The sequence below is a fragment of the Jaculus jaculus genome, chromosome 1 (genome assembly GCF_020740685.1).
Source record: "Jaculus jaculus isolate mJacJac1 chromosome 1, mJacJac1.mat.Y.cur, whole genome shotgun sequence".
In the NCBI taxonomy this organism is placed as follows: domain Eukaryota; kingdom Metazoa; phylum Chordata; class Mammalia; order Rodentia; family Dipodidae; genus Jaculus; species Jaculus jaculus.
Window position 1 is genome coordinate 153,788,851 of NC_059102.1, and position 26,429 is coordinate 153,815,279.

General features: G+C 49.2%; 1 protein-coding gene across 3 annotated transcripts in view; it reads right to left on the reverse strand.

Annotated features, from left to right (window-relative positions):
- Chid1 (chitinase domain containing 1) overlaps positions 1–26,000 on the reverse strand; it is a 44,308-nt gene extending 18,308 nt beyond the window's left edge. The window contains exons 1-8 of one of the 3 annotated variants that reach the window (XM_004654186.3): positions 25,915–26,000; positions 15,071–15,224; positions 14,112–14,261; positions 13,424–13,556; positions 12,110–12,154; positions 10,915–11,021; positions 7,176–7,237; positions 2,593–2,685 (exon numbers count right to left, since the gene is read on the reverse strand). In XM_004654186.3, the coding sequence (XP_004654243.1) occupies positions 2,593–2,685; positions 7,176–7,237; positions 10,915–11,021; positions 12,110–12,154; positions 13,424–13,556; positions 14,112–14,261; positions 15,071–15,181 (701 nt within the window). In that variant the 5' untranslated portion in view covers positions 15,182–15,224; positions 25,915–26,000. Of the gene's footprint in view, positions 1–2,592; positions 2,686–7,175; positions 7,238–10,914; positions 11,022–12,109; positions 12,155–13,423; positions 13,557–14,048; positions 14,262–15,070; positions 15,225–25,723; positions 25,860–25,914 lie in introns of those variants that run through there. The other 2 variants (XM_045141198.1, XM_045141200.1) reach the window with 2 other exon arrangements.
- Between the last annotated feature and the right edge of the window lie 429 nt (positions 26,001–26,429).

A 26,429-nucleotide genomic window follows, 5' to 3' on the forward strand; every position in this document is an offset into this window, starting at 1 on the left:
TGGTTTTTGAGATAGGATTTCACTCTAGCCCAGGCTGACCTGGAATTCACTACTTAATCTCAGGGTGGCCTCAAACTCATGGCGATCCTACTACCTATGCCTCCCTAGAGCTGGGGTTAAAGGCATGCCCCACCAGACTCTATTTCTAGCTGTTGCCCATGATTCCCTCCCTCTGGGCACTTCCAGAATCCCTCTCCCTATGGCCATGTTTGCAGTGAGCATTGGTGGGGGTTGGCCTCAGCCTCCACTGCTCATTTCCTGCCTAGGGCAGGGAATTTGGGCCTAGATGCCTGGGCAGAGGAATTCCCACCCCCCACCCTAACACTGAACCCAGGCCAGGACCCAAGGACAGTCCCCCACAGCCTCAGGAACTGTCCTGGGCTTCTGAGCTGTCCTCTCCCAAGGCACTCCAGTCTCCAACAGGCTGTGGCACCCCAGGCAACCTTAGGCAACAAGAGACCCAGCAACTGAGTGCCAGGCAGAGGCCCATAGCTCTAGGGACCCTCCTAGGAGTATGTGTAGCTCCCTGGCCTCTTCCTGTGCTGGGCTTCCTCTGGGCCTGCAGGGCTGCTTGGTCTGCTGAGGAAGGGTATGTCCTCACTGCTGTACCCTCATTAGCCCCAGGCGGACCCAAAGACCAAGGGTCAGATGTTTTAAGCACCTCCCACAAATAAAGACACAGCTTGTGAGGGAGGGGTTGACACAGGCCCCAACCCCCAGACCTGGTCTCATCTCAGTGCTAAGGGTAGGGCAACTGGGCTATAGGAGCAGAGCTAGCCTGGAAACCACCAAGGTAGAACTGGACAACTCCTCACCCAGTGACTCATGGTCAGCTCAGCCAACACAGTAAAGGCAGGGGCGGGGAGTCCCAGGCCTCAGGGTACTACAAGAGCAAGTGGGGCTGGGGAAGAGCTCAGTCTCACACAGGAATGAGGACTGCTTTTTCCAATGAAAGACCTATGTGGTAGCTTGATTCAGGTGTCCATCATAAACTTAGGTCCTCTGTATGCTAGGTTCCTCAACTTATGGCAACTGGAAATTAGAGCCTTCTGGAGGTGATGTATTGTTGGGTGTGGGGTTATGATATCCACCCTCTGCTCATGCCATCATTTTCCTTGCCATCATGGAGCTTCCCCTCAAGCCTGTAAGCCAAAATAACCGCCCCCCTCTCCCGCCACAAACTGCTGTTGGTTGGGTGATTTCTGCCAGCAATGTAAACCTGTCTGCAACAATCTAGGGCAAATGGAACAGAGCTCCCTGCATATGCATGTGCCATATAAATACACAGGTTTCACACATGCACACAAAGTCATAGCCAGTAGGGCTCATCCTAGCTGGAGCTGCAGACAGTTCTCCTACTTTTCACTTCCTAGGGCTCTCCACCCTGACATCCTGGAGCCCACTGCACACTGAAAGGGACCCCTGGAATGGGTCTGAAATCAGTCCGGAGGACCTACAGCTGCACCCAGCCACAGCCCACAGTGACAAGTGGAGGGTTGAGGAAAGTCGGGGGAAAGTTCAACAACTAGAAAAAGTCACCCAGGCCATACAAGGGCGCCTCAGCTTCCTTGAGGTTGGGATGAGGAACCACCTTGGGCTGGCAGGTCTCAGAGGTGACAGGTGGCACTAGACAGCCAGCACCAGTGTCTGTCTCAAGCACACAGTGGGCTCTGCAGGAACACTTCCCACTACTTCAACATGGATCTGTGGATCTGCCGGTGTCACTCCAGGCCATGGGGGCACATCCAACCACATCCCATTACTGTCACTTCGGAGAGTTAAAGACTGCTTAGGGGACTGAGAGCCACTTGCTTCCATGCAGAGCAGTGGGCCAGGGAACCCAGCATCCATCATACTGCTGAAGGGCCAAGTAGATGAGGATGTCCTTGGAAAGGTGAGGGTGAGGGATGGAACCACTGGGGTGGGAATCTAGAAATCTGCCAGTGGTTCCATCCCTCACCCTCACCTTTCACCTGTTCCTGCCCACTCTGCCCCCAGCTCAGTAGTTCAGAGACTTCTGTCACATAGCACTGCTACCTTCCAAGCTACACCAGAGATTTCTAGAGATGCTCTGGGCAGAGTGGAAATAGCAGTCAAACTGCCCTGGCTCCAGCTATAGCATCAAGGCCACTCTCCTCTGTTCCAAGGGTTTCAAGGGTCTCTTTATAGGGCTGCGAAGGGTAAAGAGGCAGACATGAGAGAAAGGACCAGTGACCAGGACAAGTGACCCAGCTGGGGTAGCCATGACTGCACAGCTCTGTATAGCCATGGCCCAACATCCTGTAGGCACAGCAGATGAAGACTCAGCCCAAAGCATAGAACTGACTGCCTGGGCAACAGGGCCTTGTGAAGATTGGGGGAATGAGCCTGAATATGTCAATTCCACTGAAGGCCTCCTCAATAGCTTCCAGGTATGTCTGCACTAAGGGACACACCTTCAACCACTGACAGATGAGAAGACTCAGTCAGCTTCCCTCTCAGAACCTGCATGCGAGGTGACCAGCATCCAGAGATGGCGTGGGCACAGCTCGTAATGACAAGCGACAGCCTGGGCCCTTGACTACGTGCTCCCCACCTTTAGAGTGTACTCACCCAGGAGTGACAGCAGGTGGAATGACCAGGATGGTCAACAGCCGGGCCTGGTGTAGTGCCTCAGCCAAATGGGTAAGCATGTGAATGAGTCCTCTGCAAGAACGAGAAACAAGGTCAGCACAGAGCACCGTGTGGCTCCCTGGCACCCACTACTTCAAGAACATGGCAGACGGGTCTCCAGTCTCAGGCCCTGCTGTAGGGCCATGAGTTCACTCACAAGGGCTTCCCACCCTACCCTTCAGCCTGGACCAAACCAGAGGCTGTGGCTAGGTGGCTCTATACCCTAACAACTGAGCCCTGCCCTTTTTCATATGGGGGTACTCCCCTGTTCTATAGGATTTCAGAGAGGGGCCCAAGTGACAAGACATAGCCAAGTCTATATGATGCTGTCATCGTAGAGAGGACCCAACACATTATCGCAAGGGTATCCCAGTCACCCTAGAGTATAAAACACCACAGGATACTAGGTGCTTGCTATACCAGTTGGAGGCCCTGGAAGGAAAGAGAGGAAAAAGCACCTGGAATGGATACTAGGCGCACACGGCCCAACAGATGGGGGAACCTGGACAGGCAAGTCGGGGAGGCAACTGGGGTATTGTATGCCTCTGGGACAAACACTGGCTTTTCTCCCCATATGGTCTGGGAACCTGCGCTTTACCCCTTGACCAGCATGGGTGATGGACATCCCATGACTTGCCCAGAACCAGCTGCTGCCCTGAGTCTCGGCCCTGCAGGTGGCCATCTTAGAGGAGCTGGCCCAGTGCAACTGCTGTGAAGTTACTTTTGGTGTGCTGCACTCACTGGGAGGCTCTGCTGTTGCTCTGCCTAAGAGGCCCTCTCCCCCATTTCCACAGCAGGCCTCTCAGGAGCAAGTCCTACCCTCATGGGGCCAAGGCCGAGTGAGTCTCCCCCATTCCCTACTACAGTATGTGCTCCAGTGCATCTCCGCAAATGAACTCCATACATGCGCCACCCTGTGCATCTGGCTTATGTAGGTCCTGGAGAATTGAACCTGTGTCCTTTCGCTTTGTAGGCAAATGCCATAATTGCCAAGCCATCTCTCCAGCCCATCCAGTGCATCTCTGCATGGTTTTTCGGCTAGGTTTTTCAGTGGCTGACTGCTGGACAGTGGCAGCTTTCAGCTCTCTGATGGGCTGTAACTTCAAATGCAGTGCCAGTGAGGCCTGGCCACCCTCCCTTCCTACCTTGGCTTGGTGTCTATTATTCAGGTGGCAATACAAGTACAGATCACACATGGAGTAGAGCCTGGGGACAACCTATCCTCACAATTGTGTTCAGAATTTGCTTGGTGTGCCAAACGCTGTCATCCCCATGCATGTCACCTACAGGTAGACAGGGCTGCTCATGTGCCAAAAGCTCAAGAAGTGCACTTCCTCAGGACAATGGTGGGATGGCCTTTCCCTAGGACACACTAGACCTGAGGGTCAAGAGGCACCAAGACCATTCTGTGAGGAGCCTAGACATCTAGCCAGTCAGACCTCATGGCATGTCCTGGAGTCCTTCGAAAGACAAGAATGAGACTACCCCACCTCATCTGGCAGCAGTGGTGGCTCCCAAGGGCTCAAACTACAGCCATGGGCATGGGGACTCTCTAAGGTCACCCCAGAGAGAACTCCAATGGGACTAGCAGCAGCGATGTCCCCACCATGGGCTTCACTAACAGACCCTATAAACAGCTTGCCTCTGAGCCTGTTCCTAGGGGCCAATGTATGTGACTAGCAGCCACTTGGGTCTGGCACCAAGTGGAGGGAATGGCATAAAGGTGTCTGGTTGCTAAATTCTTCCATCTTACCCTCCTCCCAGGGACAGGCTGTGGGATTGCTGCAGGGCTGTCTCACCCCAGACTCTGCTGCTACCTCCAATAGTCATCCTTCTACTTGACACCCTCACTGACCTGTGCAAACCTATGTCACTGTCACCAGTGTCTTAGGGAAGGGCTACTACAGGACCCTTGATGTCTGCTGAGATGAGACCTGAGAGCCAGCCCTGGGAAGTGTTCATTTCTAATCAAGGCTGGTCAAGGCCACATGCTTCTGTCCTCAGCACTACCTGCTCTAGGGCTCAAACTGATTGGGACTTCTTGGGAAAACGGGGTTTATCTCCTTCCCTGGGAGGGAAGCATAAGCAGAACCAGGAACGCAGGCAGGGCCCGCCCTCATAGGGGCCTGAGGCCAACTGCAGTCCAGGGCTGCCTGCACAGCCAACCCCTCCTGCGACTGGAAGCTGTTGTCTATGAACAGCCATCCTGGACAGATGGCTCTCTAACAAGTAGTCCCCAGGGTTCAATTCCCCAGCGCTCACGTAAGCCGATGCACAAAGTAACACATGAATCTAGACTTTGTAGTGTCTGGAGGTCCTAGCACCCCTGTATTCTCTCTCATTGTTTCTCTCTGTGTGTCTGTCTGTCTCTCACATTCTATCTCTGTTTACAAACAAATAAAATATTAAAAAAAAACAATGCCAGGCGTGGTGGCGCACACCTTTAATCCCAGCGCTCAGGAGGCAGAGGTAGGAGGATCACTGTGAGTTCAAGGCCACCCTGAGACTACATAGTGAATCCCAGGTCAGCCTGGGCTAGAGCAAGACCCTGCCTCAAAAAAAAAAAGAAAAAAAAAGTCTCCAGAGCTGAGTCAGGTAGCTGCTGGGCACTTTCCCATATTCAAGAAAACTGGACAAGTCTGACTCCTGAGTCTATGTGTCATGTCACCAGTTTCGATCAAGGGCAAGTGCATGTGCCTGTCCAGTTTACCAATCATGGCTTTGCCAAGCAGCAGCCAGCATTGTGGTTGTGTCTTCACAAAGCCAGGCTTGTCCAGAGACAATGTCCACAGGAGTTATCAAAACAGCTGGCCTCTGCTTCTCAGGAGCCTGGCCACTACGCATGCTGTGGCCTTGTGACCACTCTGCGGACAGTTCCCTAGTGTCCCCTGGGCACAAAAGGCCATACAGGCAGCTCCTACCTTCTCTTCTCCTCCAGCCTCTTATTTAGCCAGACTGAGACTCTCACCCCCAGACTGCCCACTCTTGTATTAATGACCCATTGGGAGCTTAGGCACAATAAGGCTGTGTCTCACTGCCTACTTAATGTGCTGAACAGAAATGAACTACAGTAAATCTCTGATTAATAGATCTGTAGTCCCAGGATTAGCAGATGGGGTGGCAGACAACAAAGTCTGTCTTCTGCTCAGAGGAATAACCCCCTCCTTGGAGAGTGCCAGGTCAGCTTTCTGATCCACTGCTCAGCAAGAACCCAAAGCTGGGCTGGGGGATGTGTCATGGTTGAGAATCTGGGACACCTGACCCTCGGGCCAGAACTGGGATTCTACAAGGACAGTGCAGGTATTCCCCAACTGTGTTGTGCTCCATCTTTTTGACTTGTCCTGCTCCGTCTAGCTGGGCTCTCTCACAAAGGGTAAGGCCATGGTATTCTTGACTCTAGGCATGCCTTCCTCTGGACCCGCAGAAGGGAGCCCTCTGCCCTCTTCATCTCTATCATCAGAGGCCTCCATCTCACCCAGACTCCCCTTTAAGCCACAGGAGAGTGGTGTGGGGATGCTGCCTCTGAGTGGGCAGAGCTGAGACCTGCAGGTCTTCTGATTACACACAGCAGGTAATGGGGACAATAGGGGAGCCAAGACCCCTGTTGGACAGGAATAGGAATAGGGGAGTGGCTTATTCTCTTTCTGTGAGAATAAGTGAAATTCTTCAGGCAGGAAAGTGGGGGTCTCATTCCAGAGTCTGTGGCTTACCCATAAAGCTGACATCTAGTGTAGGCCTCTGTTGCCTGGGTACCTGCTTGGGCTTTATCACAACTTCTACTGAGGGTATACCACGACAGCACCAGACCCATTCAGGGCAAAATGTTTCCTGTGCCATGCTTTGTAGGGAGCAACTCCCATTTTGGCAGAGCCAGGAAAGATGGCTGTTTCTGGTGAACCAAGTAGGGGCTGTTTGTCAGGGCTGTAGCCAGCCTCGAGCTGTACTAGATTAGAGGGCGGTTACTGGCATTTTCCAGGACTCCCTCCTTTCCTGGTCATACTGACCAAGGGGAGTGGAGCTCAAGAGCCTCACTGTTGTGGCTGTTATGGCAGCCAGGAGAAGTGAGGGCCATGTGTAGCCTCCTCCCCGTGGACTGCTCTAAGACCCATGGATCAGAACATCTCTTCCCCGGGGGACACTGTGATCACACCTTGGGTCCTGGCCATACTCGGCCACTCTCTTCTTAACATCCCAGGCAGGATCCTTAGTGCTCAGAGAGGAAATCTCTGTTTGTGCCACACTGGACTATTGCACAGACCTGACCACCCTTCTCTGGCTGAAGTCCTCATGGGTGAGACTGCCCTATTCCTTTTGACCACTCTAAAGGGCCTTCAGGCCAGCACAGAGAACAGTCATCTTGACTTCTAGCAGGCTCCTCTTTTCATAGGATCCCATCCCCATCTCAGAGGCTGTGGGAGGAAGACCCTCCCAGACAGGTTTCCTTTAACCCTGCCCTTTCCCTCAGCTCCTCCAAACACCCACACCAGGAAAAGCACTATGAAGCCACCCACACCCCCACTCACACGTGCTTCTGGCTCAACAGCTGGCTCCAGACCTCTACCACAAAACCGTCAAAATGCTGGTTCTGAAAGAAACAGGAAAGGTGAGGAAAGATAGGAATCCATAGGGTTTGGGGAAACAGACATGGAGAAGGCTGTAGCTCCGTCTAGTCCCTTTCAAGAGGCCTGTATGGGAGGCTCCCCATAGGAGTCAGGAGTAGAAAGGCCAAGGTGCTCTGGCATTCTGCCCACCCTCTCCACCCTTGCAACCCAGGCATAATGGTAGCCAGCAGAAATGTGTCCATCCCAAGGACGGCAACAGAGCTCTGGCCAAAGGAAGCTCTCTGGTCCAGGAGATAAGAAGTGTTCTACTCCTGGAACTCTCAGAAGACCCCATGGGTAAGATAGAGGTAGTGCATGGCTCTAGCAGGGCTGACATTCTCCCTAGAAGACTGGGTTGCATAAGAAAGTACCCAAGAAGAAAGCCAAGCAAAGAGGAGTCAAGTTATAGGGTGTGGTGGCACAGGCCTGTAATCTTAGCTCTTGGATGATGAAGGCAGGATTAGAGACAGAGTTCAAGGCCATAGGGCTAGAGAGACTGCTTAGAGGTTAAGGTGCTTGCCTATGAAAACTAAGGACTCATGTTCGACTCTCCAGATTCCATGTAAGCCAGATGTACAAGGTGACGCAAGTGTGTAAGGTTGCATATGCGCACAGGTGGTGCATGCATCTGGAGTTCGACTGCAGTGGGTGGAGGCCCTGGGGCACCAATTCTCTCTCTCAAAAACAAACAAACAAACAAACAAACAAACAAACAAACAAACAAAATAACCCATGCTGGCATTAAAGGCATGTACCACTGCCCATGGCCCTTCATCATTTATTTAATTACTAAAACAGGTTCTAGTCCAGACACAGAGTGAGGAAAGCTGTGAAATTTCTCTTTTACCTCTGCCTTCCAAGGGCTAGGATTAAAGACTTGTACAACCATGCCTAGCCATCAGTTTAGTCTTAAATAGCAAAGGTCCCGGCTGAAGGGAGCACAGCACTGGACAGGCTGAGATGGCTTGAGGAAATGACCATTTGGGTTCCCAGAAAGCATCACATCTACTTTGAACAAGACTGAATGGAGTGATAGGACTTCTGTGATTGTGGAAAGATGGAATGTAGATTCAGAGCTGGTTTATCTTGAGCTATCTAGCCCCTTAATAGTAATGTATACCCCTCTGTCTGACTTAACATCCTTGTGACTATCAGGTAATCAGGTGAAACCATTTTGGAATATACTGTCTACCAGTTTCTACCAACACAGAGGCTAAAACTGTCATCACATAGCATCTGAAGTCTATAGCAGAGATTGACCACTTGGTTGTAACTTGCTACCTGATGTCTCCATTAATGTATTTGAAAAGTGCTGGTTTATGATCTGTTGCTCTGTAAGTATAAAAACTTCATGAAATTGCTAATGTGCTGGCATATGAAATTTGGGATAACCTAAATCTGTGTTTCTGGATCATGATCATTCATGGTTGGCTCCAAAATAAACTATCATCCCCTTTAAAAAAATACAAAATAAAAATAATTAAAAAAAAATCCAGGCGTGGTTGTGCATATCTTTTATCCCAGCACTCAAGATGCAGAGGTAGAAGGATCGTCTTGAGTTTGAGGTCACCCTAAGACTACACAGTGAATTCCAGGTCAGCCTGGGCTAGAGCAAGACCCTACCTCAATAAAACAAAAAACAGCTGGGCGTGATGGTGCATGCCTTTAATCCCAGTACTCAGAAGGCAGAGGTAGGGGATTGCTGTAAGTTTTTTTTTTTTTAAACTTTTTATTTATTTATTTGAGAGCAACAGACACAGAGAGAAAGACAGATAGAGGGAGAGAGAGAATGGGCGCGCCAGGGCTTCCAGCCTCTGCAAACAAACTCCAGACGCGTGCGCCTCCTTGTGCATCTGGCTAACGTGGGACCTGGGGAACCGAGCCTTGAACCGGGGTCCTTAGGCTTCACAGGCAAGTGCTTAACCACTAAGCCATCTCTCCAGCCCAGGATTGCTGTAAGTTTAAAGCTGCCCTGAGACTACATAGTAAATTCCAGGTCAGCCTGGGCTAGAGTGAGAACCTACCTGGAAAACCAAAACAAAACAAAAAAACAAGAGTTCAAGGCCAGCCTGGACTATATAAGACTATCTCAAAAACAAATATAAATAAATTAAAAAGGAGGAGCCAGAGTCTAGGGAGATAGCACATTAGTTAAAAGCACTTGCTGGGGGACTAGAGAGTTGACTTGGCAGTTAAGGCACTTGCCTAGGAAGCCTAAGAACCTGGTTCAATTCTCTAGTACCCACATAAGCCAGATGCATAAGGTGGCACTTGCATCTGGAGTTCATTCTCAGTGACTAGAGTACATTGTTTGCCCATTCTCTTTCTCTCTATAGTACATAAATAAATAAATAAATAAAAATAGCTGGGTGTGGTGGTACACATCTTTAATCCCAGCACTTGGGAGGGAGAGGTAAGAGGATCACCATGAGTTTGAGGCCACCCTGAAACTATATAGTCAATTCCAGATCAGCTTAGGCTACAGTGAAACTCCTACCTCAAGTCCCACCTCCAAAGAAAAAGCAATTTAAAAAAAGTACTTGCTGAGGGGCTGGAGAGATGGCTCAGCAGTTAAGGTACTTATCTGCAAAGTCTAAGGACTTGAGTTTGATTTCCCAATACCCATGTAAAGCCAGAGACACAAGGAGGCACATGCATCTGGAGTTCATTTGCAATGGTTAGAGGCCCTGGTGCACCGATTCATTCTCTCTCTGTCTCTATCTGCCTCTCCCCCAACCCCCGCCCCAAATAAATAAATAAAATAAAAAAGTAGCCGGGCATGGTGGTACACACCTTTAATCCCAGCACTTGGGAGGTACAGGTAGGAGAATTTTTGTTAGTTCAAGGCCTCCCTGAGACTACATAGTGAATTCCAAGTCAGCCTGGGCTAGAGTGAGACTCTATCTCAAAAAAAAAAAAAAAAAGTACTTGTTGGGGGCTGGAGAGATGGCTCAGAGGTTAAGGTGCTTGTCTGCAAAGCCTAAAAACCTGGGTTTGATTCTCCAGTATCCATGTAAAGCCAGATACATAAGGTGGATTATGTTTCTGGAGTTTATTCACAGTGGCTAGAGGCCCTGGTGCACCCATTCTCCCTCTCACTATTCTTTTTCTCTTTTAAATAAATAAATTAAGTTAAAAACCTGCTGTACAAGCCAGATGGCCAGAGGTCAGATCTGAGAATAAAAATAAAGTTGGATGCAGGTAGTGCACACATTTGTAACTCCCAACACCTATAGCAGTGGGAAGCAGAGTCAGGAAAAGTCCTGAAGCTGCAGACCTTCTAGTATGGCTTCTGCAGTGGCAAAGAGACCATGTCTCAAACATAGTGCAAAGTGAAGATTACCACCCAGAAGTTGTTCTCTGACCTCCTCCAAACATGCACTGTGGCACAGAGCGAGCGTGCGCGCGCGCACACACACACACACACACACACACACACACACACACACACACGAGAGAGAGAGAGAGAGAGAGAGAGAGAGAGGGGAGGGGAAGGGGGGTGTCAAATCAAGGTCCTGTGGGAGCCACAGCCAGTAGAGGAGGAGGCAGGGAGAGTAGAGGAGTTGGAGTGGGAAGGGGGACCTGTGTGAAGCCAAGCCCGACGGCCTGGGCTCCATGCCCCAGCTGAGCTTAAAGGTTCTAAGGAGCCTACAGGACTCACCTTTGCCACCTGAACCACAGTCTTGCTGAGCTCTTCTATCTCATCCTCACTGTCCAGGACATTCCGGAAATCGTCATAAGTCCAGTCCTCAAAAAGGAGCCGAGGTACTGGAGGGAAAGTAAACACAAAGGTTATGACCAAAAAACACTGAATAACCCAAGCCAGGTGTGGTGGTGCACATTTTTAATCCCAATACTGGGAAGGCAGAGGTAAGTGGCTCCCTATGAATTTGAGGCCAACCTGAGACTACATAGTGAGTTCCATATCAGCCTGGGCTAGAGCAAGACCCTACTTCAAAACTCCCCCGCCCCCCCCAAAAGAAAACACTGAACAGCCCTTTACTCAGTGCCTGCAAAAAGGTAGAAGTCCCTCTTGGTACCCAGAGCAGAGTAACAGAATGACTAGTCTATCAGGCAGGCTACCTAAGGCAGCCACGGATCCAATGTGGATGACTCACATCCATGTAGCCTGGTAAGAGAGGGACACATGAGGAAGGGGACAAGTTGATGTGAATAGCCCTTGTCCCTCCAGGGCCCCACCTTCTACCTTTCAGGAGAGTGGCTGGGTTAGACCCCATACCATTTGTGTTTTGGCTGCTGCTGGCCTGTCTGTAACTATCACTAACCTCCATCTGACACGAAGGCTCCTTCTTACCCCATAACAGGTCCCCTCCACATCTCTGTGCCTTGCTCAATACCCCAGTCCCAGCCAAAAACTCGAATGCTCCAGCCTGGCCCTGTCATGGCTCCTGAGTCTCTGGTAGTCTCCCTCGGCCTGAGTCCCACAGGTGTCCTCTGCTATCCCCAGAACCCTGTTGCTCCTTGGGAAAATATGTCCTTCTCTCACTTAGCTGTGAACTAAAGGGACACAGGTGGGGCAGGGTCAGTGTCACCTTCTGGTCTCATCAAGGTCCTGGCTCAATAATGCTTGCTAGACAGGTGACAGAAAAAAAGAAATTAGAGGGGGAACTATGCAGTTGAAATCACCCCAAGACTTGGGCTGGACCATGAGCATAAATACCAGGCTGGGGCCAGCCCTAACTCAAAGCAGAAGGGGAAGTGACCTACCCTCCAGTGACACAGCCTGCAGTGGAAGGAACACTGGAAGAAACAGGGGCCCTGTCCACCCTCAGGGAGGTTATACCATCTACAAGGTATGGCTGAGTTCTGATTATGCCTAGGCTTGCTGTACTCACCTATGCGCAGGCCTTTGGCATGCTTCCTGACAGCTCGCATCCACCCTGTGGGATATTGAAGGGACAGTCAGCATAAGGCCCCATGTCCAGTCTCAAGATCTAGACCATCACAAGAGGAAAATGCAATAGCCACAGAATAGACAAATAGCTCCATCAGCTCCCCAAGAGGGGTGAGAACTCACCCCTCCCCTAATGCCCTGTGCACCCTTCCCCCATCCAACTCCTTCCTCCTGCCTTACCCTGCCCAGTCCCTTCCTTTATCATCTTCCTACAACTTTCAGAACTTTAAGACCAGGGCTGGAGAGATGGCTTAGTGGTTAAGCGATTGCCTGTGAAGCCTAAGGACGCTGGTTCTAGGCTTGATTCCCCAGGACCCATGTTAGCCAGATGCACAAGGGGGCGCACATGTCTGGAGTTCGTTTGCAGTGGCTGGAAGCCCTGGCATGCCCATTCTCTCTCTTTCTCTCTATCTGACTCTTTCTCTCTCTCTCTGTCGCTATCAAATAAATAAATAAAAATAAACAAAAAAACTTAAAAAAAATTCTAAGACCAGCTAATTCTCCTCTGCTAATTCTGCCAGAGCCCAGTGTGGATAAGACCAGGGTCCTTCCAACAGGGTGTGTCATTAGTGGGCTGTCCTATCCAAGCCCGCCTTTGTCCCTGGACATCAAGTATAGACCACTATGCAAGGGACAAGAAAGGAAGAGCCTTTAACTGCCTAGAGGCTACAGAAGTCACCTCAGAGCCTACCTTTATACTCAGATTCAGCCCCAGCATGCACAGGAAGGCCCACTCTGCTGCTCCTGGGACCACAAGGGTCTGAAAGGACACAAACCTATAGCGCCCTTCACTCAGCCATCTCCAGGGCAGCATCTCATCCCTGTAGCTACTGTGGTGCTGACCAGCCTGGCAGAGGATCTCAGTGTTGGTCACCTTGGAAACTACCTTCAACTGCCCATCACGTCCCACCTGCCTTCCATCCTGTTCACTGGGCCTGGTCATGTGGTATGAGGGAGCTGGCCATGCATTCATTGCACATCAAACACCCAATCACTCTCAACATCTCTCAGGGTCACACCCAAGCAAGCCTTAAACTTATGATCCTCCTGCCTTGGCTCCTGAGTGCTTGGCATTGCAGGACTATACCACCATGTCTGGCCTGGGTCACACTTGACATAGTTGCATATTCACACTGATACTCTTTAGTCACAGCACACTCCTAGAATCACATACTCTTACTCAGAGTCACTCTCATAGACACCTGCATACTGTTAAACTCCTCTCAGGACAAGCACAAAGAAGAAGTGGGAGAACCTTGGTCCACATCGTGGAGGCCTGTAACTTCAAACATCTCACGGCCACGTCTCTTCAGCTGCAGCCAGACTGGTGATATCTGTGTGAACTTGCTCCCGAAGACCTTGGCAACATCATAACCATGGCTATTCCACTGACAGAGGAAGGAAAAGGCAGATGAGCACACACCTGCCTCACCATGGTGCTCTCACTCTCGATGTTCTGGATGTACCCAGGACTAGACACCAATGTAGACAGGACTCAGCCTGGGATGCCAGGCAGGGAGCAGTCCTCTGCTTGGGCTGTCCCCACTCCACTCTGTAGAAACTGGGACTGCTGCCCACAGCCTGGGATTCTGGCTGATGCTCCTCTCAACAGAGGTGTATTACTGCTGATCTCTCCAAACTCCTACCCTGAGCTAGTATACACATGCTTTTGCAGTTGGCAGCGGGACCAGACAGCTCAAAGCTCATCTCTACATTCAGGAGGCACCACAAGGGGTCACCTGCAGTCACGAGGAGCCAGCCCCAAGAAATTCCTGATATCCACCCCTCCTCCGTGTCCACAGTAGCATCTCTCCTACCTATCCTCACAGCAACAGCAGCCAGAGAAAGCAGAACACAGGCCAGCAGACCAGCCTACCTACCGTGGGAGCAGGGAGCAGCCTGAGCCTCAAGGCTTCACTCTGCACCATGGGGCCTCAACTTACTGGCGTGACATAGCCCAGAACCTCTCCAGCAAAGTTCCTCTCCCGGGCCCTCGCTGAGCAGTAGCTGCGATGTTCAAGAACCACATCCTCAGCCTTGAGGTCTGTCACCACCAGACCCCGATCTTGGACAGGCTTATCTGAAAACTGAGTCTGAAACACAAGGAAGGGGAGGAAGCCATATGACATCTGTTCTAGGTCTGAAAATATAAAATTTTAAGTGGCAGTGACTGACACCAACAACCCTGTCCCACTTAGGCAGACTATGTCTCTGACTTGGCACAGCGCTGTTGACCTGGAGATCTAGTGGGTAGGATCAAAACTACAGTGACTGATCGACCTCAGAAAGGCTTTAGCTGTCAGTAACCACTAGGGCAGCTATAATATTCCTGGCCTTGCTCTAGACTAGAGCATAGTGGCTCCCTTCACATGTGAGGATGGATATTTAGCAACCAGGCCACTAAGTACTCAATTAGGAACTCCAGGTTCATGCACATTCTGTCCCACTGGCCAACCTTCACCTGTGTCCTCCAACCTGGGTTCTCTCATCCTGGCCTCTACCTCACCTCTGCTTCTGAAGTCCTCCATCAGATTCTCAGGTTCTCAACTTACTTGCTCTGTCCACACTCAGAGGCCCAACTCAGCATCCCCTGGTAGCATCAACTTCCTGTGCTCACCCTGAGTGGCCCGTGAGAAACAGATTACTGTATGAGTTCTCTGCCCCAAGTCACAGAGCCTGAGTTATAGGGGGCTGTGGAGATTCCTCAGTGGTTAAGGCACTTGCTTGCCTAAAAACCCAGGTTCAATTCCCAGTACCCACATAAAGCTGGATGCGCAAAGAAGCACATGCATCTGGAGTTCTTTGCAACAGCTAGAGGCCCTGACACACCCATTTGCTCCCTCTCTCTGCTTGTAAATAAATAGATAATATATATAAAGAGTGATCACCTCAAGTCCCCTACCTTCTCCAACAGTGTTTTTGAGGCAGCTTTTTTGGCATCTGACTTTGATAGGGTGGTGTGAACAGAGCTGCAGGCCAGAACGAGCCAGAGGACATGAAAGAGTAGCCACATGGTGGATGTGTCACAGCAGGGTCCAGCTTCGGGGTCTAGGGGGCTGCAAAAAGAGCAGAGCACATGGCAGCAGAGAACCAGTATGGAGATTCCACATGAGCCACGCATCCTCTCTACTAATGGGATACTTGTCCTAGCAGTGTCTGGATTCTCAGGACAGATCCCAGCCCTCATCAGTGGAGTCAAGGTTATCCAGAAATCACCAATGGTTATGGAGTCGTGCCCACTGACCTGACCATAGCAAGATACACAGGAAAACTGGTTCCCACATCTCCCTCAAATCCAAAGAAAACGCAGCAGCAGTAGCACTATAGAGTAAAATAGAGCCACAGAATATACTAGAAGAAATTATGAAGACATATTTATGTAATCCCAGGCTAGAAAACAACAAGAGAGACTATACAAGAAAATATCAATGGACCCAGGAGATGGCTCAGTGGTTAAAAACGCTTCCTTGCTGAGCCTGTGTCTTGGGTTCAATTGCTCAGTACCCATGTAAACACAGATGTATAGTGTCTGAAATTTGTTTGCACCAGGAAAGAGGCCCTGGCACAATCATTCTCCAGCTGGGTATGGTGGCACATGCCTTTAATCCCAGCACTCAGGAGGAAGAGATAGGATAAACTCCTTGAATTCCAGGCTAGCCTGGGACTATAAAGTGAGTTCTAGATCAGCCTGGGCTACAGTAAGACCCTACCTCAAAAAACAAAACAATATACATAGATAGCCAGGTGTGATGGTGCACATCTTTTAATTCCAGCACTCAGGAGGCAGAGAGATAGGAGAATTGCTATGAGTTTCAGGCCAGCCTGGGACTATGGAGTGAGTTCCAGATCAGCGTATCTCAAAAACAACATCATACAGCTTTCAAAGCCTGGCATTATGGTATGTGCCTACAATAGCAACTACTGAGAAGGCTGAAGCAGGAAAGTTGCTTGAACCCAAAAGTTTGAGACCAGCCTGGCTAATACAGCAGGACTTTGGCTCAAAATAGTACACACACACACACACACACACACACACACACACACACATTTTAATTTTTTTAATTTTTCAAAGCAGGGTCTCACTCTAGCCCAGGCTAACCTGGAATTCATTTTGTATTCTCAGGGCCTCAAATTCTCAGTGATCCTCCTCCCTTTGCTTCCAAGTGCTTGGATTAAAGGTGTGCGCCACCACTCCCAGCTCAAAATAATTTTTTTTTAAAGAGAATTAACTTTCATTTAATAAAAAAAATCAAGGCTGAGGCTGGGTGTGGAGGCTCATGCCTTTAATCCTAGCACTTAGGAGGCAGAGGTAGGAAGGTCGCTGTGAGTTCAAGGCCACCCTGAGACTACATAGTAAATTCCAGGCCAGCCTGGGCTAAAGTGAGACTGTACCTTGAAAAACAAAAACAAATCAAGGCTGGAGAGATGGCTCAGCAGTTAAGGTTCTTGCCTGCAAAGCCTATGGATCTGAGTTCTATTCCCTAGTACCCACATAATGTCAGATGCACAAAGTGATACATACATTTGGAACCTTTTCGCAGTGGCTAGAGGCCCTGGCACACACATTCTCTCTGTATCTTTTCTCTTTCTCGGCTTGCAAATAAGTTAAAAATTTTTTTTAATCAGTTTAGGGGGTTGGGGATATGACTCGACAGTTAAAAGTGCTTGCTGCTCAAGCCTGACAACTGGAGTTAAGATTCCCAACACCCCCATAAAGTCACACACAGTGTCTATATGTCTATAATTCCACCACTCCTACTGCAATGGGAGGTGGAGTCAGGAGAATCCTGAAGTGAAGGACCAGTTAGTTTGGACTTTTCTGTGGCAAAAACAAGAAGAAAAACCAAACAAACAAACCAAAAATAAATAAATAAGAAGGGACTGGGAGCCAGGAATGATGACACATGCCTTTAATTCCAACACTTAAGAGGCAGAGGTAGGAGGATTGCCACAAATTCAACTGAGACTACAGCCTGGGCTACAGCAAAACCCTACTTCAAAAAAAAAAAAAAGGTAAACCAAGGATGGTGGCACAGGCCTTCAATCTTAGCAACCTGGGAACAGAGGCAAGATTGCTGTAAATTCAAGGCCACACTGAGACTACATAGTAAATTCCAGGTCAGCTTGGGCTGGAGTGAAACCCTACCTCAAAAAACCAAAAGAAAGGCCGGGCATGGTGGCATGTGCCTTTAATCCCAGCATTCAGGAGGCAGAGGTAAGAGGATGGCTGTGAATTCGAGGCCACCCTGAAACTCCATAGTGAATTCCAGGTTATCCTGGGCTAGAGTGAGACCCTACCTTGAAAAAACAAAAAACAAAACAAAACAAAAAAAAAAAGGGTTGGAGAAATAGCTTAGTGGCTAAGGTGCTTGCCTGCAAATTCAAAGGACCCAGGTTTGATTCCCCAGGTCCCATGCAAGCCAGATGTGCAAAGTAGTACATGTGTCTGGAGTACGTTTGCAGCAGCTGAAGACCCTGGTGTGCCCATTCTCTCTCTTTCTCTCTTTGCCTCTTTTTCTCTCCAAAAACTTTTAAAGATAAAAATCAAATTTAAATATATATAAGCAAAAAAATACAAACATATGGGACACATCTGACCCATTTCTACTCATAAACATCCATAATATGCAATGGAAATCTTACAATTAATTTTTTTTTAAAAAGTCAGCCGGGGAGGCTGAGGTAGGAGGATCACCATGAGTTCAAGGCCACTCTAAGATGACAGAGTGAATTCCAGGTTAGCCTGAGCTAGAGTGAGACCCTACCTTGGGAAAAAACAAAAACAAAAACAAAAACTGGAGTGGAGATAACAATAGTAGCCAGCCAGGTCAAATAAGCCAACAGGTGCAATAGTGGCATGTCTGTTATGGGGGAAAACAACCACTCTAATTGGACTGGAGGCCTGCTTCACGGGAGGGAATACATGCCTGACACTGAAAACCTACAACAGGGGAAGTCATGAGCCCTAGGGGTGTAACGTCTGCTGGTGTTGGGCTAAATGTATATACAATGCTCACCGAACTGCCCAGTAAACACTTCTTTTAATGTTCCTACTCATATATTAATGCTACTCTCACTTTTGGTAGAGAACCTTCTCTTTTCAGATGGCAGTGACCTTGGGATGACTCAGAAGGCACCTTGGTGCTGAGAAGTGACAGAGGCATACTTAGCATTGAAACATCTCTATCACACCTTCCAAGGCTCAGGATCCATTGTGGAAGAGGTGGTAAAAAGAATGTAAGAGCCAAAGAAAGGGTAGGACTCCTTATCCATGACCTTGCAGTGTCTGACACTACTTACACAAGACTATCATAATAGGAAAAAAAGATGATAACATCATAAACTGAGTGTGGTGGTGCTTGCATTTAATCCCAGCACTTGGGAGGCAGAAGTAGGAGAATTGCTGTGAGTTCGAGGTCAGCCTGAGACTACAGTATGAGATCTGGGTCAGCCTGGGCTAGAGTGATACCCTACCTCAAAAAAAAAGAAAAAGAAAAAGAAAAAGAAGATAATGACATTAAAATGAAAGAGAGACTGATTGAGAGGGGAAAAGGGTATGATGGAGAGTGGAGTTGCAAAGGGGAAAGTGTGTGTGTAGTGGGGAATTGCCATAGTTTATTTTCTATAATTATGGAAGTTGCCGAGCGTGGTGGCTCACGCCTTTAATCCCAGCACTTGGGAGGCAGAGGTAGGAGGATTGCTGTGAATTCGAGGCCACCATGAGACTATATAGTGAATTCTAGGTCAGCCTGAGCTAGAGTGTGACCCTGCCTAAAAAAAAAAAAACAAAAAAAAAAAAAACAACTTAAAAAAAATTATACTGGGCCAGGCATGGGGGCACACGCCTTTAATCCCAGCACTTGGGAGGCAGAGGGAGGAAGATTACTGTGAGTTCAAGACCAGTCTGAGACTACACTGTAAACTCCAGGTCAGCCTGGGCTAGAGTGAGACCCTAACTTGGGGGAAAAAAAAAAGTTTTATCCACTATACACTTCCTTCCTTTCACAAGATCTACTTCAAGGAATGTCTCTTATACATGCAGCAACTAAGCTCAGGGATTTGGCATTTTCTCATTCTGGACCAGATAGGCAAGGATGTGCACATGACTGCATGGATCAATGCAAAACACCACAAACTGCGGGGCTTCTGTAGCACAATTTGAGTTTGTTTGCTTGAGGCAAGATCTTGCTATCTATCCCAGGCTGGCCTCCAACTTGAGATCCTCCTGCCTCATCCTCCCAAGTGACTGATAGGATTATAGGCATATGTCACAACTCTTAGCCTGACAATCCTGATTTTCTTTTAAAAAATTATTGCCCGGACTGGGAGTGGAGGCACACACCTTTAATCCCAGCACTCGAGAGGCAGAGGTAGGAGGATCACCATGAGTTCAAGGCCACCCTGAGATTACATAGCAAATTCCAGGTCAGCCTGGGCTAGAGTGACACCCTACCTTAAAAAACAAACAAACCAAAAAAAAAAAAAAAAAAAAGAAAGAACAGAAAAAGAAAAAAAAATTATTGCCCTGCATGGTGGCGCATACCTTTAGTGCAGGCACTCAGGAGGCAGAGGTAGGAGGATCGCTGTGAGTTTGAGGCCACCCTGGGAATGCAGAGTAAATTTCAGGTTAGCCTGGACTACACCAAGACCCTATCTCAAAAATAAAAATTTTAAAGAAATTTTAGTTATTTGAGAGAGAGAGAGAGAGAGAGAGAGAGGGAGAGAGAGGGAACGAGCAAGCGAGCAAGCCAGGGCCTCCAGCCACTGCAAAGGAACTCCAGACACATGTGCCACCATGTGCATCTGGCTTACATGGATACTGGGGAATCAAACCTGGGTACTTAGGTTTCACAGGCAAGCACCTTAGTGGCTAAGCAATCTCGCCAGCCCCAAAATAAAATTTTAAAATTTAATTTATTTGGAAGCAGAGAGATAGAAGACAAAAAGGCAGAAAGAATAGGCATGCCAGGAATGCCAGCCACTGAAAGTGGTCTCCAAATGCATGTGCCACTTTATGCATCTGGCTTTACGTGAGTATTGGGGCATCAAACTCAGGTTGGGCTTTGTAGGCAAGAGCCTTATCCACTGATCCATCTGTCCAGCCCAAAATAACTTTTTTTTTTTTTTTGGTTTTCCAAGGTAGAGCTTTACTCTAGCTTAGGCTGACCTGAAATGTACTATGTAGTCTCAGGGTGGCCTTGAACTCATGGTGATCCTCCTACCTTGGCCTGTGGACTGCTGGGATAAAGGCATGTGCCACCATACCTGGCCTGATTTTTTTGTGTATTTGTGTGCAGGTGCAGTACATGTACGTGTATGCATGCATGTACATAGGGAGGGCAGAAGGTAACCTCAGGTTTCATTAGGAACATCGTCCATCCAGTTTTCCCAGCTCAGACCCAGTGCTGGGATTACAAGTGCACATCACCAAACCCAGCATTTTTATGTGGGTTTCGAGGAGAAACAAAGTCAGGTCCTCATACTTCTGTGGCAAACTTCATTGACTGAGTTATCTCCTTGGTCCCTGAAAGTCCTTAAGTGTATGAAAGAAGCTAAAATATAAATATCCTTGTGGGGAGCTGATGTAGCTACCTTCACATTGCTGGGATAAAAGACTCGACCAACAATAGTGGCACGTCTGTCATGGTGGAAACCAACTGCCCTCTAATTGGACTGGAGGCCTGCTCCATGGGAGGAAATATATCCCTGATACTGAAAACTTAAAACAGGGGTAGTCATGAGCCCTAGGGGTGCAACGTCTGCTGCTGTCTGGCTAAATGTATATACTATGCTTATCAAACTGCCCAGTAAGCACTTCCCTTAATGTTCATACCCTTATATTAATGCTACTCTCACTTTTGGTTGAGAACCTTCTTTTCAGGTGCCAGTGACCTTGGGATGACTCAGAAGGCATCATGGCACTGGAAAGAAGTGACAGGAGTGCTTAGTACTGTAATATCTCTATCACACCTTCCAAGGCTCAGAGTCTATTGCAGAAGAGGTGGCAGAAAGAATGTAAGAGCCAAAAGAAGGGTAGGACTCCTTACAATGTGCTCCCCTAGACACAAAATGGCCTGGATATCCATGACCCCACAGTGCTTGACACTACCTACACAAGACTATCATAAGAAGAGGAAAAGATCATGACATCAAAATAAAAGAGAGACTGATTGAGATGGAGTGGGGATATGATGGAGAATGGAATTTCAAAGGGGAAAATGGGGGGGGGGAGGAAGGGCATTAACATGGGATATTTTTTATAATCATGGTTAAATAAGAAAATTTGAAAAGAAGAAAAAAAGACTCAACCAAAAGATCTGGAGAGATGGCTTAGTGGTTAAGGCATTTGCCTGCAAAGCCAGAGGACCTCGGTTCGATTCCCCAGGACCACATAAGCCAGATGCACAAGATGGCATATGCATCTGGAGTTCGTTTGCAGTGGCTAGAAGCCCTGGTGCGCCCATTCACTCTCTCTCTCTCTCTGACTCTCTCAAATAAATAAATAAAGACTTGACCCAAAGCTGATGGGAGGAAAGGATTTATTTTGGCTTACAGTCTCTAAGAGAAGCTTCAAGATGGCAGGGGAAAGCATGGCATGAACAGAGGCTGGACACCGTCACCTCTGTCATAGCAGGTGGAAAATAGTAGCAGAGTGACATAGGCTAGCACTGGCAAGCTGGGGACTCATGAACCTCAAGATTTGTCCTCAGTGTCACATCTCCAACAAGTCTCCACCTCTCAAAGTGACACTAGCTGGGGACCAAGCATACAAGATACTTGAGTTTATGAAGGACATCTGATTCAAACAACCATAGCAACTAATTGTTATTTTATTTCTTTTCCCTGTTTTTTTTTTTTTTTTTTTAGCACTGAGTTTTCATTAGCTGTCTGGTTCACTTTTATGTCCTAGGAAATTGTGCACAAACATTGCCTCAGTGGGCTGTCAATCCACTATGAGGCTTCAAAGATATCCACCTAGTCTCATGCTCCTGGCATCACACAGTCCTTCAGCTGAGGGGCCTTGTACAAAGCCCAGGCAGAGGCAGGTGGGGAGCTGGCAACTCCACATTGCACTTCGTGGAGCAGATCTATAAACGCAGCTACTAAGCACATGAAGCATAAGAATCAAAGTTCAGGGCTGGAGGGGTGGCTTAGTGGTTAAGGCGTTTGCCTGCAAAGTCAAAGGACCCAGGTTCGATTCCCCAGGACCCACGTTAGCCAGATGTACGAGGGGGCGCACATGTCTGGAGTTAGTTTGTAGTGGCTGGAGACCCTGGAGTACCCATTCTCTCTTTCTCTTTCTCTGTCAAATGAATAAATAAATAAAAATAAAATATTTTTAAAAATAGAAGCAAAGTTCAACACCTACATTATAGATCAAGTTGAAGGCCAGCCTGGGCAATTCAGAAGAACCCTGTACCCTGTCTCAAATTAAAAAAGGGCTTTCATTTTTTTTTTTTTTTTGGTTTTTCGAGGTAGGGCCTCACTGTAGCCCAGGCAACTGGAACTCACTCTGTAGTCCCAGACTGTCCTCGAACTCACAGTGATCCTCCTACCCCTGACTCCCAAGTGCTGGGATTAAAGGCATGCAATACCACGCCTGGCTCAAAACAAAATAAACAGTTCAGTCACAGAGTATTTGCCTAGCATGCACAAGGTCCTGAGTATAATTTCCAATACCCCTCCACATCAAAAAAAAAAAATAAATAAATAAAAAAGAGCCGGATGTGGTGCACGCCTTTAATCCCAGCACTTGGGAGGCAGAGGTAGGAGGATCACCATGAGTTCGAGGCCCCCCTGAGAATACAGAGTGAATTTCAGATCAGCCTGGGCTGGAGTGAGACCCTATCTTGAACCCCCCCCCAAAAAAAAGTTAGCCGGGCATGGTGGCTCACGCCTTTAATCCCAGCACTCAGGAGGCAGAGATAGGAGAATCGCTTTGAGTTCGAGACCACCCTGAGACTATATAGTGAATTCCAGGTCAGCCTGGACCAGAGTGAGACCCTACCTCGAAAAAAAAAAAAAAAGTTGAAGGGTGGAGCCTATCTGGATACATGAAAGAGGAAGACAAGCCTACCAAGTATAAGAATCAAAGGCAATAGGAAGCCAGGGCTGGGCTACAGCTGACTGAAGTTAAGACCAGCTTGGAATAATAAGACTACTGAAAAAAAAAAAAAAAAGAAAAGAAAAGAAAAGAAAAGAAAAGAAAAGAAAAGAAAAGAAAAGAAAAGAAAAGAAAAGAAAAGAAAAGGAAGAATGGCTCAGCCATTAAAGGTACTACTTGCTTGCAAAGGCTGTATGCCCAGGGATTCAATTTTCCAGTACCCATGTAAAACCAGATGCACAAAGTAGCACATACATCTAGAGTTCATTTGCAGCTGCAAAAGGCCCTATTACACTCATAGCTCTGCTCAGAAATAAATAATATTTTAAAAAAAGCAGTTGGCTTTTGCCCTTCAGACTGATCTCCCACTTCAGTGCTGTAGGATGTGAGGAATGCTTATTAATGTGCCCTGAGTATGTACAACTGAGGCCACTGGCTGGTCTCCTGAGCTAGCTGACTTATTTTATTTTGAAAGCTGGGGACTACACCCAAGGCTCCACACATACTAGGCAAACACTCTATCACTGGGCCATACTTTCAGCCCCCCAAGCTTTGAAAGAAATGCTGCTATTAAAGCTGGGCGTGGTGGTGCATGTCTTCAACCCCAGCACTTGAGAGGCAGATGTAGGAGGATTGCCGTGTGTTCAAGACCACCCTGAGACTAGAGTGAATTCCAGGTCAGCCTGGGCTACAGTGAGACTCTACCTCAGAAAAAAAGAAAAAAAGAAAGAAAGAAAGGAAGAAAGAAGGAAGGAAGGAAGGAAGGGGGGAAGGAAGGAAGGGCTGGAGAGATGGCTTAGCGGTTAAGCACTTGCCTGTGAAGCCTAAGGACCTCGGCTCGAGGCTTGACTCCCCAGGACCCACATTAGCCAGATGCACAAGAGGGCGCACGCATCTGGAGTTTGTTTGCAGTGGCTGGAAGCCCTGGCGCTCCCATTCTCTCTCTCTCTCTCTCTCTCTCTCTCTCTTTCTCTGTCACTCTCAAATAAATAAATAAATAAATAAATAAATAAGAAAGAAAGAAAGAAATGAAATTCTGCTCTTATAGGTCATCCTGCATTTTCACCTTTGAGCACAAATTTTGGAATTAACTATGCCTATGGTGAGGGGTGAGTACATGGTTGGAAATAAAAGTGGCATAGGAAGCAGGATGATCACAACTCTGGGTGATATTTATTGATCACATGTTGCATGCCAAGTCTGGTGTGTTACCCATGAGTTCTCTGCACAGCTCAGGACACACACACCAATGTATCCCCATTCACATATGTGACCAACCAGAGGAGGTGGCCCACGCAGCACTGGGGTGCAGTAGCTACCAGTGACACCATGCCTAACTGCACAATGCAATGAAAACAGGAGTGTTATGAAATGGCTCGAGGTATGGTTCTGTCACCAGCCCACTGTCTCTTGGCCACTCTGGGCTCCAGTCTGGAGACCCGTGAAGCAAGGGGTAGTCAAGCTACCCTCATATGCAAAGCTTCCAAATGAGTCTTTAAGGCTTGGGGTTACACTTGGTGGCTTGGTATACCCACAAAACTCAGAGGACCCATACGCTTCACTGTGTGCCCTTTGCTTGCTTCAGACCAGGTCTGTGCGCGTCTGTGAGATATTCTCCATGCTCAGCAGCTACTATGGTCTAACTTGTCAGCCCACTCGCATCACCTTCCACTCGGGGCCTCTCACACCGATCCTGCGCATGCTCACTCTCATGCCCTCAGTGTCTGCCTCCACTCACTCTCTTTACACTGGCGCGCACCCTCATCCACACTTGCTTCGCCACCTTCACACACTTGTACTCACTCACTGCATTGTGCAACCATTCGTACTTTCTCTCTTTCCTACTCACGTTCACATGCTCTCTCCCATATTCTTTCTTCCACTCCTCACACTTCTCCCACACTCCATTCTCATCCTCTCACCGACACTCTCACCCTGGCCCCCACTCGCTCTCACACACGCTCACTGCCTCACACTCACTCTCGCTCGTCCGCACACTTGCTCGCACGTTCACCCTTGCTCACGGTGACACAAGCTCCTCCTCCTTTGCTCGTTCCCACACTTGTCCTCAGGCACCAACAGCCCCCCCTCACCCACACACCTGCTCTCACATCACGCATCCTCACGCTTGCTGTCACGTCCATCCTCTCACACCTGCTCCCGCCTCCCACCGCTCATCCTCATCCTCGCTCGGTCTCCACTCGCGCACACGAACATGCTAGCTCCCTCATCCCCACGCGAGTTCCCGCGCTCCGGCGTCCTCGCCCGTGTCAACCCCCTCCCACGCCCGCTCCCGTCATCATCACACTCGCCCTCCGACCTCCCATCCCCGTGCTGGCTCTCACGCTCCCGTGCTCTCTCCCTTACCCGCGCGACTGCTCCCACACGCACACACTTGTTCCCTCCCCCTGGCTCCCACGTTCACACACTCTCTCACGCACGGCATCTCACCCTCACGGCCGCGCTCTCACACTCCTCCTCTCGCCCGCGCGCTGTCCCCTCCGGGCTCCCACACGCGCCCCAAGGCCCATCGGTCCAGGCCGGGAACCTCTCGCCGCCCGGAGCGCCCACATCGCGACGTGGAAACCGAGGCCGTGCGAGCAGGATGCAGGCGCCGCCGCCGCCACCGCCGCCGGGCTCACCTTCATGACAGGAGACCCGCCGAACCTCACACGCACCGCCCAGAAGACGCGCCTCCAGGACGCCGGAAGTCCCGCCCACAGACCGCCAGGGGCCGCCGCTGCGCCACGCCAGCTTCCTCAACGCTGCGCACGACACGCTGGGGCGGGGCGGGGTCGAGCGGGCTGAGTCGGAAGCCCGACGCGTTGTGGGGGGCGGAGCCTGAGGACGTGGGCGTGGTCTGAGGTGGGCGGGGCCACAGGAAGCTGGAGGGGGCTGGTCAAAGTGGTCCCTGGACGCCGTGCGGTTCCTGGAGCCAATCACCTGCGCTCTCTGGACCCGCCGGGCGGGTTCGGATCCCAGGCTGCTCGCCGGGCTGCGTGTCCCCCGGCCCTGGACTCTGCATCACGGCCATGTGGGCCACCACCAAAGACGTACTGCATTGGTGACCGCAGGCTTCGGGGCCCTGGATGGCACGGGTCCCTTACGCTCGCGGTCAGGTCCACGGCTACTCCAGTGCAGCACACTCATCGTGCCA